We start from the raw sequence: 13,726 nt of genomic DNA, 5'->3' as shown, positions 1-13,726 counted from the left end.
GAACCGCTCAAAATATAGGACCACAGTTCCAGACAAACCTTATACATACTTGTTTTAGAAATCAGGCAAATCCTGGCTACGTGATTTCCTTTAGGGGAATTTAGCTCTTGCATTACTATTATACGTTAAGTTTTCTTCCCTAGCCTTTCTGACTTCAGAATATCCTTAAAGACACAGGAGAACCTTCAAGAGGTTAATTGTTTTCTTCTGTTAAAACTGTAAAAACTTGTAAATTAAACTGGCTGAACACCAATTATTAGTCATTACTGCTGTAGGACAATGTCTTTTGCTATATGCTGTGAAAACAATGAAATAAGCATTCTAATCACTTTTACGACATTTATCAAATCGCTCCAGTAAAGCCTTCCATATGCTGCCTGGGATTGTTTGATGCTTGCTTATGAGAGCCTGGACAGCCATCTTGGTCTGAAACGAGAAGAGAAAGTTGCCTTGACAGACCTGTTTATGCAAGGAGGAACAATACAATCACTGACTTCTCAGAGATTCAAGAGGTATTGGGAAATTCACATATAAGATCTATTTTAAGAAAAAGTTGGTTTTTATATCAGCTACTTGTGCTAACAACACCTTACCTGGAAAGGAAAGGAATAAAAACATTGACTTCAGTTTGGATAGGCTCAAGTTAGTGAGATTTATCAAGCGTGGGCATTATTAAGTCAAAGCAGCCTTTAACACATGCAAGTGTTAAATTTGTGTGATCCCTGAAGGTTTTGATCAAAAGTGCTGGATAAAGCCTAACTAACTTCAGCTGATCTCATAGCTGACCTCCATCTGTCCTTCCCAAAACAAATTCTTCCATAATTGTGTCATATACAGGATGCACATAATAAATTACTATCTAAGTTCTGGTCATTTTTACTCTACATGACTATGCAAATAGAAGTATGTGAAGACAATTGATAACATATTCTGATTTCTACTAGGGATAAGAAATAATCTCCTTTAGTTTTTCCTCATGTATTTAAACTTGAAATAAGGGTAGCTAGATGCTACATTGATCTACCCCAGAATAATGGTAGAATATCACTGGGAAAATAAGAAAAGAGTAGCCAAACTTTTCCTGACAGATTCCTGTTTCTGAGTTCTGGCAGCATCAGACAGAGGTGAGCCAGACCACTGCTCATCTCAAGCCTCATTGAAGTTTGGGGATTTTGTATCTAATATGAGCTGCAGAAAACCTAACTGTATTCTCACTGAAGTGGACGGTCAAAGGCTCGACTTAGTAAAGCAAATCAGTGTCATGGGAAATTTCAGTTTTGCAGGTACACAAAATATCGTTTCCCCATATCCATACAACAATATGGATAACCATAAGGGCACTCTTAGTACTAATGTTGCTTTGAGACCCATAAACCTGCTAACACCAAACTCCACAGCTAGCTGGGGCTGTTCCCTCATAACAGACCAAACTCGGCTTCTGGGTTTCACTGCTGTGAAACCCAAACAAGCTGCAGTAGATCCTTTAAAAAAAAAAGAAAAGGTAAGAAAAAAAAAAGAAAAGAAAAGCTAGCCTTCTGCATCTTTTGGGGGCAGTAAGGTGATTTTTATATCAGTAATTTTTAAGAAGTGTTTTGATCCACATATTCCTAGGCCATAGCATTTTTGCATAAAGTCTTCCTTTCATCTCCTATGACAAAATTTTAAAAATACATTTTCGGTATAGATTAGTATTTTGGAAAATGCCTACACTTTGGTTCTGTAAATGTTTTTATGCTCCTAAGCACCACTGTTTTCACCAAGCTGCAGGTACTCAAAATATTTTTGTATTTTGGGTGCATATTGGTCTATTTTTGAACATTTCCCTTTTGACAGTGAGACTGAAGCTCTTGTGCTCTTTGTTTCTAGTGTCCTATGTTATTTAGAAAAGATTCTCAATGGTATTTATTATACATTAAATTTTTCTAGTTACTGAAAACTGAACTTAAAGCATTGTTCACATAATTTCAGTTATCACAGTCATTAAAGGCATGGAAGAAACAAAGTTAGCATCCCAAGAAGACAGAGCTTACACATTCTGAAAGGATGATGGCATCCCAATCAGCTATTACTACGTCAATACTTACTCGCAGGCATCTGCACATTAAATAATCCTGGACCTCAACTGCCCATTGCCTTAACAAGCTGGTAAAAGTGTATTTGACTTTATTCGAGCGTACAAAAAATTAGTTTCAAGTGCATATATAACAAAGGGCAAAGTATGTAGTTCAATATTGCAAGGAGAGCTAACTTACCTTTTCAACTAATTCCTCCGTAGTTATATTGGGATCATAAGGGATTGGCTCCCCAATGTAGGTTCGAAATTTAACTGGAAGTCCTCCATATGGAGGCGTAAACGGCAATCGAGTACTTTCATACAGCTCTCTAAGAAATTCTGAAATAAAGGGAGGAATAAGTGAGATTGTAGTCACAGAAAACACAATCCAAATTTGAAAACTGACTAATATGGAAGACTGCTTAAAAATGCACACTTTATCTGATAGTCGAGAAGAAATTGCAGGATTTGGGTAATTGTCCACCAAAACAAAGCTCAACAGACTTAACAGATTACTCATATAAGATTCCATTAAAGAACCAAATCACACAGCAAAACAAGTTATACACAAGCTATTCCCACATTTGAGAAACCTCTGTCCCACAGCAAGCATGTTAGAGAATCCAAAGTAAGTAGAAGTCTGAAAAGCAAAATCTAAGAGAAAAGTGGGAGAAATCTGAGATAAAAGTGGTGAAAACATTTCAAATACTTAAATTTTTTTTTAAAGTTCTTACTTCTTTCTTTAAACATCCTGTATCCTTCTCGGACATTTTGAGTATACATTGGAATAATGGGCTAAGAAAACACACACACACACAAAAAAAAAAGGTAGAAATGTTACACCAGGTTTGAATTTATGTTTTAGTGCCTGTTAATGCTGCTAAAAAAATCACTTGAATACACAGAATAATTATCAGTCAGTTAAGGAGTAAACAAGTAATCTTGCTATAAAAAAATAAATTCCAGATTAGAAATAAAATTCTGTTTCTCAGATCCCACAAACATTGCTGTTTTAAAGTTACCACCTGTAAGGAAAGCAACTGACACTGTACTAAATGTTTATATAACTTGTATATTATACATTTATTGCAGTATCGCTGAATGAAACATAAAATGAAGTTTGGGAGTTTTTGTCTAAAGTTTACATCATGTCGGTGAATAGGAAAGTAGTTTATGAAGTCTTGCAGAAAGCAAGTAGACATTCACATTTGGTTCATCTCATCTACTTCTCAAAGTGAGGTGTCACTGAAGCAGTAATGTTTGGATAATACTCCACTGGAAGAAAACCTCTGCAGATCCCCCGGACTAATAAGGCCATTGCATGTCCTCATTGACTTGGACTCCACACCTTCCTGAGGACATTTACAGAACCAGCCCACTTTGCTACTGTGACTAAAAAGAAAGTCACTTCAGACACCTGAACTTGAAACAGTCATCTCTTACAGCCTGAGGTTAACATTTCACAGTTCATAGACAATCTAACAGTGATTGTATCCACACATACAATGACTTTTTTTCCCCTCTGTTGTCTGTTTTCATCTTTTTGAAACTGTATTTTGAGCATGTTGGAACTACATGTCCAGAAGGTGATGAAAGAATACCTTTATGATGTTAAGAATCACCACCACAGGACAGAAACCCAGGATGAGAAAAAGAAGCAAGAAAAAGACCTAACTAGTGCCTAATAAAGAATCAAAGTGATGGAAAACATTTAAAGGAAAAAATCACTGACAGATAACAAAAATAGCAAATATACTTAAAGTTGTAATAGTAAACCATCCAGAAGGAGAAATTATGGGAAATTAACCCTTAAATATAATCAGTAACATATTTTAAAAGCATATAACTGCTGGACACTAAAAATACCACACTCAACTTCAGCTACTGATTGAATATGGTATGTTTTACGTGTAAAATGTTTGAAACCCACCTATTACAGGGAAAAAACACTTTAAATTTTAGGAATAGTTCAAGAGAAACTTATCTTAGTCTACAAAAAAATCTGGCAACTATGAAAGTTACTTGCATACAATGATCAGCCAATGAAATACAAAGCAGCTGGCAGCATTAAGTCCCTAAGCTGATAAAAATGGGTATACACATAAAAGCTTGCGTGTGTAAAGCACCACAATCAGGTCTGCAGTAACCCACACATTCAGATTTGCTATGCTGGAACTGAGCTGGATAATACCTGGCCAGCTTTAAAATCACAGGATAGTTGAAGTTGGAAGAGACCTCTGGAGATCAACTAGTCCAAACCCTTTCCACATGCACAGAAAATTTATAAACCATAGTCCCTGGTTACCTTTTGCCTAACTACACTTGAACCAATATTTCAATATTTTTTTTGACACAGATAAAATGCAGGGATGTTCAGAAATGAAGATTCCTCCTTATTAGCCTCAAACTCCAGCCACAGGCAGATGGTATTTCTGAAGCTCAGGCTCCTGGCATAGATAAATTCAACTGAGACAAATATAAGCCCCAGAAGTTCATTGAGTCATAACATTAGATAGTAACACTTTCCTTCTCTGACTCCAAGCAAGCAGAGTAGTTATATAAGATGAAGTGGCAACTGAGTGTGAAAACCTGCAGGCAAGGACCAAGGCTTTTCTTCAGCTTTTTCAGTGGAAGAACTGTTGAACTTTGTCACATTGTAATAAGAATGGGAATGTCTTCATATATTTTGTCTTGAATTCTTGAATAGATAATAATATCTATTAATTATTTTTGTCTTGAAATCCCCATTCGAGTAGTCTGTGGCAGGTTATGAACCACCATGCAGTCATTCTGAATACTGTGTGTGGTTCTTTGGTTGATGGATACATTCTCTGCAGAGTAAGTTCAAAATAAGGCACTTATGGTCCTATCTAGCCTTCATGCAGGATACAAATAAGCATTAGCAAAACATGGATTGCCACATTATAGAGCAGGTTCTGAGAGTCTAGATGAGTCTATCTCATTTTCAATCAACCTACAAGACTGGTTTGGCCAGTATTGAAAAGGATGCAGAATAAATAGAAACAATCAAACTTCAAATTTGTCAAAAGCTGGAATCCAGTTACTACTATTGGCTTGACTTTGAATAATAAATGGTATATAAGGTTAATATTGCCCCCTCTGCTGTTAAATGCACAGCACTTTTTTTTTTTTAAAAAAAAAGCATTTAGTTACATAAGGTGTCTGATGCTACATTTCCAGAGAAATATCAAAGATGCCCAAAATCCAGTGAAGACTGCAACCTAATGATAGCGATGCCCCCCATACTGGGAGCCAGTCAGACTTCCTGATCATAAAAACCCCCTAAAACTGAATGAGTGCAATAATAAGTGATACAATAGCGAGCAACACTGTAAAGTTGCTCAGGCTAGTAGATGTCAAAGGAGAAAATTCTCTCTGCCCTCCAGGTAACAGATAATTCTACACAGTATCTGTTTAACTAAACATGTTATACAAGTGACCACAAAAATATTTCACACTACAAGAACCTTACCCTCATTGAATATCCAATACAGGGTTTTAGTGATTCTAGGTATTACTGTTCAACTATTTCCATGTGCTTCTAAATTATGGAAGACTGGAAGGATTAAGAGCATTGCTAGCAAGGATTTTTGTAATATGTTTTGATCAGGGTAGTAGTCTATATTACAAGCACTCAGAGTTTTTTTAAAAAAACAACATACTACATTATAGAATTATACTATAAGGTTCCAAGTGAAGTGAAAACGTCTGGCAAAAGATTATTTAAATATTTGAAGTAGCATGAAAGACAGGTATGAAAGCAAAATGCCCACTCAGAAAAATCACTCGTTAGTGACACCTCTTTCTGACTGTCTTGAGTGTATTACTAAATTAACACGTAAGAGGAAAGACTATAAAATAATTCAAAATGCCCATATGAATTTGACTGGGTTATCCTATTCACATTCTGGTGCTTTCCTAGTAGTGGTAGTGTACAGGCCCAAACAATATATGAATTACTGTGAGTAACAATTACCAGACGATGCTTTTGAGAAAAAGGACAGGAGAGGGAACAGAAGATGTAAAATATAGCTTCTAAAAGCCACGTAACAAGACAAAGAGGTAGAAATGTGACTCCCAGCCTAAAATTGCTTTATCCATTGGGTAAATGCACCTAAATTTATTCTAGTATTTTGTTATCTCCCCACAACATTTCAGAGAGAGATGAAGTTATGAAGACATATTAACCCAAAACAAACATTCTGCAATCCTAGGTACTTTGGAGTAGGAGTTGTAGCAAAGGGACAAAAGCAAACTTTGAGAAGTAACAGACTGGATGGAGCAAGAAAGAGAAAAAACTACACACACACACATTAAAAAAAAAGAAAGTGTGGGTAAGAAATTCAAGTTTCATGGGAAGAACTTAACTCCCTGTATAGATTCTTCTATATAGACAGAAAAGGATTACATTTATGTAGAAGGCCAAACAAGAGCACTGCAATCAATGAAGTATTCATAAGAATGTAAATTAAAATTATGGTTGTGCAATTTAGGCGAAAGCAGCATAAAGTTGAAGTCTGGCTGTCAGACACAAAGAGCGCTAGGTATGCTAAGTCTAAATTAAGATAGAAAATTCATGTCTCGTGGTGATGATGATGATAAGTGACAGTCAGGAAAAAGATAGGGTTGCTGCTCTTTCAGCTCTATGCCATCCCACATAAAATTATTTCCCAGAGACTGTATCAGAGAAACAGTCTCACATGTGGAATTAGATGGAAGAAGTTAGATCCATTGGTAGAAATTTGTATTTGGAGAACATCATTCACATGGAAAATATAACTGATATTTGTGGCCATGTAAATATTAGCGGAGTGCAAACCAATAAAAGCAAATATCTAGAGGATGCTGAGGGTCCAAGAACAACACTTCAGTGCACATTTCAGTGCTCTGTTTTTATGTAGAACTAATTCTTGTCAGCTACGATGGACTGAATGCCCATTTGCAACCAAAGAGTACTAGGTCCTGCTTCTGGTTAGTTTCAGCCATAAGGAATGCAGCTCAGGTATCTGAACATGGTCCATGGTGTGAATGAAATCATGGTGTTCAAGGAGGATGGAAAAACTGCTTCAAAAGGGCACACATGATTTAAACTCAAAGACTGACGTAGACACACCTTGCGTTCGCTGATGCAGTCTTTCACAAACGTGAAGAAAGATAAGGCTAAGAACAAAACCCTGGACACTCCCAGAACACAGGAGAGGAAAGAAAGAAAAGGATAATACATTAAAGAGCCATAGGAAAATGACTGTGTGTGTATAAGTAAGATAAAGATATAAGTCTAGTAGGATGAGAAAAAAGAATGACACCTTATGGCAATATGGAGAAGGACCACAGTGAAAATTCCTGAAATACAGCCAAGACAAGAAATTGGTTGCCTGCAGGATGGAACATCAGAGATGGATGCCTTGCAACAGTCAAGAAAATGCTATACAGTTCCCTAAAAAGTTTGCTCCTTATGGATTAATGTGCTTGAGGAAAGTGGTGGGAAAAGAAATCTTTACTCCTGAACCTTTTCTATCTGGAAGATTTTCCAACACACATTCCTAAGCTGCACTTTACAATGAAGCATGTATGCAGTAAGCATAAGCTGGAATTGTTAACATATAATACTCACCACTTTTGCATCTAGAGCGACCTGGGCAAAGCCTTTTCGATTTCCCCAAATGAGCTGGTAACTTTCGTCACTGAATAGTGCTTCTCTAACTCCACCTGGTGAGATGGACACCAAGTATCCATTCTTCAGCGCCGTGAGACACTCCTCCCTTGTACCTGGTATAATACCTATCACTTCCAATAGTAATTTAAGTCCTGCAATAAATAAGCAGCACATACATATTATTATTATAAGAATATATCACAAATATTACTTGCACGTAGGAACAAGATTACAGCTAAACGGAAGTGTAAGAGCTATATATTTAGACTAAGGCAAAATCGTACAAAGGAAGTAAAACGCCTACAGAGTAAAGACTGGCAAAACAACAAATACATGACAGTGGTTTTGTCCAAATATTATGAAGATGAACCAGCTTATCAGGAGCATCTCAGTAAACTAGTGCCTCCACATGCTACTTTCCATAATTATCAAAACACCAGCCATGGAGCCAAAATTTGTGCATCACAGCTAGAAATCTGAAAATAAACATCTATTCCTCCCTCCTTCTCTTAAGTATTTTAATACAGAAAAAACTCATCTCAGTACAATAAATATTACTACAAAAATAAATACCTGGCAAGCAGCTATTTTTAGTGTTCTTTTAAAATGTGATGTTTAATATTTTCAGCACTGAGGTTTTGATTTGTTAAGTTCAGCATTTTCTGGTTAAATTGCAAACTATGTGGACTGCCGTATGACTCTTATGATGCAGGAATGGCAGAAGTTAGCAGGGCAGTTTCACCACTACATAAACAGTTTGTTGAATCTCCTTTGTTTCCATAACTGAGATTTCTCCAAAAGACAGACTGAGAACTACAGAGGCACTCTATGCTTTCTTATATTATCTTCACATTCTAAGGCTTTCTTATATCATCTTCACATTTTAAGTTCAGTTTGGAACTCCCACAGAAAGGTTCAGCAAAGAGGAGTTTCCCTAATCTTCAGATTCACTGTTCCAACAGCATGGTTTGAAAATAGCTTGTTTATATTAATGTAAACAACAACTGTGGACTGTCAGAACTGATATCTAGCTCTGCAACGCTTTGACAAAGGTCTGCTACAGAAACTTTGGAAGACAGTAGAAAACACAGTGTCGCATCTTGTAATTGAATTGTATTTAATCTTATTCAAGGCCTCGTGTTTGATAGATCTTTCTGTCAAAGACAGATGTTGACTTTGTTTAAACCCTTTGTGAACTCATAGGTATTCCTGTTTCACCCTGCAACCAGGAGTGCCGTATCAATCCTTTGCCTGGCTTTGCAACTTTTGCCTGTTAAGAATGATTATGCATCATATTAACATCACTTTTTAGCCTCCTTTTCCAGGTCACACCAAATTTTATATCCACCAGTCATGCAAGACTTCTGTCCTATGTACTAGATCTGCAAAGGAAGCCACATCAGGCCTCTAATCATCCTTGTCTGTTTTTGCATCTTTATTACTTTGCAGCTTTTCTGAGATCGGGAGATCAGAATTCCACACAGTACTCAATACGAGGGTACCAGATGTATGTGGAGCATATAATGGTATTTTCTATTTCTTCTTTTCACCATAAGCCAAAAAGTTCTGTTTGCTTTTTGGCAATTGTTGAGACTCAAGCTGATACATTCCTAAAGTCATCTAGAAAATTTAAAGCCTAACTGCGTGTTTATGTGTTTAGACTTGTTTTTCTTTCCTTTTGCACAGCATTATAACTAATATTGAGTTTCATCTGGCATTTAATCAGCCAGTGATTCAGTACTGGTAGATAACGGTACTCTCTGTGTGCATGTTTACTGTCTTGAAAAAAAAAGAAAAAAAAAGCCAGTATAAAGCTGTCACCTCATTACTGATCTAGACTATGATTATTTTGAACTGCCAGCACTGACCTTTATTGGTATACCTGGTGAATTGTTTCTCTGAGAAAATGAGCTATTTATTTCTACCCTTTATTGGTATACCTTTTAAGCAGTTATTATTCACAAGAAGACTTCTCCCATAGCCATATTTAATCCAACAGACTAAGATTCAGTGTATGCTTATGAGTATTTTTTAAAGAACTAAGCTGTGAAGTGCAACATTCCTCAGTGAAAAGCAGGCAAGTATGGTAAAGCAAGAGAAGGTTAGGAACAAGTTTCACTCAGTCTATTACTTTTAGCTACATTTGCTACTAATGCAGCAGATGGGGTGGCCTAATCTCCATTACTTGTGGTCTTTTTTACCAGATGCCTTTCTAGTAGCCTTTTTATATGTTGACACCATATTTGCCACCTTCTGTTCCTCTAGCATGAACATAATTCAAGCAATATGTTATGTATACATCAGTAGTCTGGAAACTGCACAGCTGAGTGTGTTTGATTGGTCCTGACAACAGTTTACATTTGTAATTAAAAAATGTGCTACAGACACTTCAATTTGAAATAGTACCCTCTCATCTATCCCCTAAAAACAAAGCCTCTTTGCGACAGTCTCCTAAGGTCTATCTCCCTTTAGGGCTCCTCTCAAAAACCAATCATCTCTTGATGACCTCATGTGTCTGATGTGTTAGTACTAAGTATGCCTTTAGCAAATTCTTCCTCGTCATCTTTCTAGGCATGTCTTAATGCGTTCTTGCACTAAACTTCCTTGAGTTTATGCTCTTTGTTTTCAGTATTTGGACTCAATTTGCCTTTCTGAAGAATGTCCTACTTTTAATTAGCTCCCTTTACACTTTACTACCATAATAATTTTTAATATAAGTGGTATAAAGGTGCCTTTCTCTCCCTGCTATTCCTTCTGCACACTCCATCTTTATGCCTCGTTTTTCTGGAAATGAACAAGGTTTGCTTTTCTCTATCTTCTCCTTTTAGCAACGGAATTAGTTATTTATTTCTCAGCCTACAATGTTTCAGCAGTAAAATCTTCAAAGAAATTTTGTGTCCTACTCCAGGCTTTGATCAATACACACATTTGATGTTGTACCGCACTGCAATGGCAAGCCAGTGTAAAGGGCAAGTAGGTAACTGATATCCTACCATTTACTGGGCTCTTCTGCATTCACAGCTCATTGCTGACCAGCCAGCGTTAAGTCAGTAACATAGTCCTATCCTACACTTTCTTCTGAGGCATGGCATTTCATCCCAAAGGGACTATATTATATCTATTTGTTGGCTTTGGAGGGTCTACCAGCATTTTTATGATCTTTCACTTTAAAAGACAGGATATTCCACCATACAGCCTTTTGCCTCTGCCAGTTTCTGGTTTAAAAGTCTAAAAGCAGTTTCTTAGCTTAGAAGCTCTCTTGAAAGTGTAATAAATGTAAATTTCACCCAAACCAGCAACAGGCTGAGTAAATCCAGTATGCTTAAATACAAAAGAACATGTTCTTACCTGGTAAACGAAAGACAAAATTATCAGCTACTGAGAGGCAAAGCCTTTTCTTCCAGAGAAACAGCCTAGACAAAAAGTAAAGGTAGTCTATAGGAATAGCTCCATGGTAATACACAAGAATGCCTGGTCCTTCTGGTAGGTTTTCCACACCATGAAGCTCATAACCTGTTTGGGATGTAAAGCAATACACTGACAATGATAGCTGTAAATCATCTGTTTAAAGAAAGTTTAAAGAAAACCGTTTACTATCCTTCATTACATGACTTTGGTGCCCATGTGTTGCCTGATCTAGTTGAGAAGCATCCCTGCCCATGACAGGGAGGTTGGATTAAATGATGTCTAAGGTCCCTTCCAGCCTAGGCCATTCTATGATTCTATGATTTTCAGAGAGTTATGAAAGCCTCTGCAGTAGCTTTTAAAAGAAAAAAATTCTGGATGGAAATTTTGGTCAATAGGAAAAAGAAAGCCCCTCAAACACCATAGGTTATTGATGAACTAATTAATTAGTTAGTTTAATCACTAGATCAGGCCTAAACCTTACACTTTCCTCAGCAGTGGGACTAAATTAAGATCCTATTAGGAGCTTTTCCCAGTCCAAGTACAATTGTACAAAACAAATTTACTACACTGGTGAGAAACCACTTCATCAGCAGAATGAAATGCAACCAAACACTCAGGATGCTTTCCTGAAATATGGAAATATGAATCTCCATTCTATGCCAGGAAGAACTAAGAGTTTGGAACTTTACATTTAAAAATGTTTCTCTGGTTGAGATGTTTAAGTCCAAAATAGAATCTATACGAGTCTCAAAGAGAGGTTTTCTCCACTAGAGTTAAATGTATTCACTTCACAGTAGAAGGGAATTACCTCACAGACTTAGACTTCTGTAAATCCCTCTCCTGGCTCTTCCTATATTTGATTCAGGTTTTAGGTGGAGCTAGACTAAGAGGCTAATGTATACAAAGGCTTGGAAAAGCCACAGCTTCTACCAGGTAAGAGCTCTGTTCCCCATTGTCTGCCTTTATCTTCATCCCTGCTAGAGCTCCTGTCATGAGCTGTTCAGGAAGAGAGATGGGGATGGACAGGGCACAGTTCTAGCACGAGGTGGAGAACATTTTATATTGCAGAATATTCAAAGACTAAGGCAAAAAACTGTAAGATAGAAACATTGATAACAACCTAGTATTCTTCAGTTAAGCCTTGTATTCTCATGGATTACTTTAAGGCAATCAACAAGAGCCTAGCATGCAGTTGAGGATTGTCCTAGGGAGCAGGGTTTGCTGAAAGTACTTGAAGGTTGATTGTAATGAAACTGAAAAATACAGCTCTCAAAATTATTTTTGTCATAACACAAAGCAGTTTTCACCAACTAAAAATGCACTAATTACATTTCCAACTAGTTGTGTTTTAATCATTTCTTAAGTGGGTTTTAAGCATCTACTAAGGTAAAAAATAAATCATACATCTCTTAGAGCTACATTACTAGTACTAAGATTAGCACTGTGCTTTACTCTGATACCATATACAGAGAAGTGCATCTATTCACTCAAGAAAATTTACTCTATATAAACTAATGTCTCCTTTTCATTCTACTTATTCTATACTGCAAACAGTCTTTGAGGCAGAAACTTTTGACTTAAATGCCACACAAAGTTTAATTTCTTTGCATCCATTTGGAAGAGGAAAAAACCACAAAACTTCTGCATATTTAATATTTACTGTAATTCAAAGCTTCAGACAAGTCATATCATACTCACCATGCCATATTCTTGCACATATATCCCAAAAGCTTGCTATAGTCTTTCTTGCACTATCCCATACATCACTCAAGGGATCTGCTTTTACCTCACTATTCCTCTGATATATTAAAATAAAAGTATTAGTAAGGTAAATTAAAAAGAGGATTGCTAAAGGAACTATAAAAATAACTAATATTGCACTTATTGTCAGTAAGATGATGATCACATAAAAAAGATATTTCTTCAAGTACTCCAGAGCAGTCCATTCTTCCAGTATATAGGCAAGGCAACTTAGGTCAGTCATTGGTATCTGTCCTGAAGCACAGGTTTCTCTTCTACCAATCATGTCCTGCATGAAGGAGAAAAACAAAATAATAAAAAGCTCTAATTTCTCTATTAATGGAATTTTCTCAATTTAGGAAACCTGTTATCTGTAGATATATCTGATGCCTATTTTGACATAGCAGAGAGTCAAACATGTTGTCCCTCTCTGTCACGCTACGATAGCTGCTGGCTATTGCCATCTGCAAATACAGCCTGTAAATTCACTGCCTGCAAATATTCCTATGTATTTATGGAGCTCTTTTATACAGTCAGATAATAGGGGCTGAAAGGATGGGGCTGGGGTCCAAGGAAGTCTCAAGATCCATGTAACACAGCTGATCAGATAATCTCTTGGTATACGTACGGCTTATTTTGTAGAAGCTCAGACGAGCATAAGTATTTTCAGCAGCGTCAGCCAAAAAGGCTGCTACCAGAGGTCTGGGCTCTCCCAGTCCTCTGCAGGGTCCAGTCAGGGCTTCTAGTCCCTCTCAGTTTGGCCGCAGCCAGCAGGGAGGGGAACTAACAGCGGAACACCAGCCTAAGAGGTGGCAAACAAAACCTGTGCAGCTGTGGCTCCTTCCCAT

General features: G+C 37.0%; 1 protein-coding gene across 1 annotated transcript; it reads right to left on the bottom strand.

The window, feature by feature from the left end:
• Positions 1-321: 321 nt before the first annotated feature.
• Positions 322-13,165, bottom strand: LOC104279622 (transmembrane protein 68-like). The gene is made up of 6 exons (XM_009876959.1): positions 12,837-13,165; positions 11,079-11,243; positions 7,689-7,882; positions 2,788-2,848; positions 2,253-2,392; positions 322-426 (listed from the first exon to the last, which is right to left on the bottom strand). Exons 1-6 carry the CDS (start codon positions 13,162-13,164, stop codon positions 322-324), a joined length of 993 nt encoding a protein of 330 aa, XP_009875261.1. The 5' UTR covers position 13,165.
• Between the last annotated feature and the right edge of the window lie 561 nt (positions 13,166-13,726).

The sequence above is a fragment of the Apaloderma vittatum genome, unplaced genomic scaffold, assembly GCF_000703405.1.
Source record: "Apaloderma vittatum isolate BGI_N311 unplaced genomic scaffold, ASM70340v1 scaffold33399, whole genome shotgun sequence".
Lineage (NCBI taxonomy): Eukaryota > Metazoa > Chordata > Aves > Trogoniformes > Trogonidae > Apaloderma > Apaloderma vittatum.
The sequence above is the reverse complement of the archived record's forward strand: the minus strand, read 5'-3'. Positions and strand labels throughout refer to the sequence as shown.

Bases quoted from the DNA above. Each gene is read 5' to 3' on its own strand.
- LOC104279622 (XM_009876959.1), bottom strand. From the start codon at position 13,164: ATGATTGGTAGAAGAGAAACCTGTGCTTCAGGACAGATACCAATGACT. The intron at 11,244-12,836 runs GTGAGTATGATA...CATCCCAAACAG, and splicing joins ATGTGCAAGAATATGGCATG to GTTATGAGCTTCATGGTGTG. The intron at 2,849-7,688 runs GTGAGTATTATA...GTGTTTTCTTAG, and splicing joins TCGCTCTAGATGCAAAAGTG to CCCATTATTCCAATGTATAC.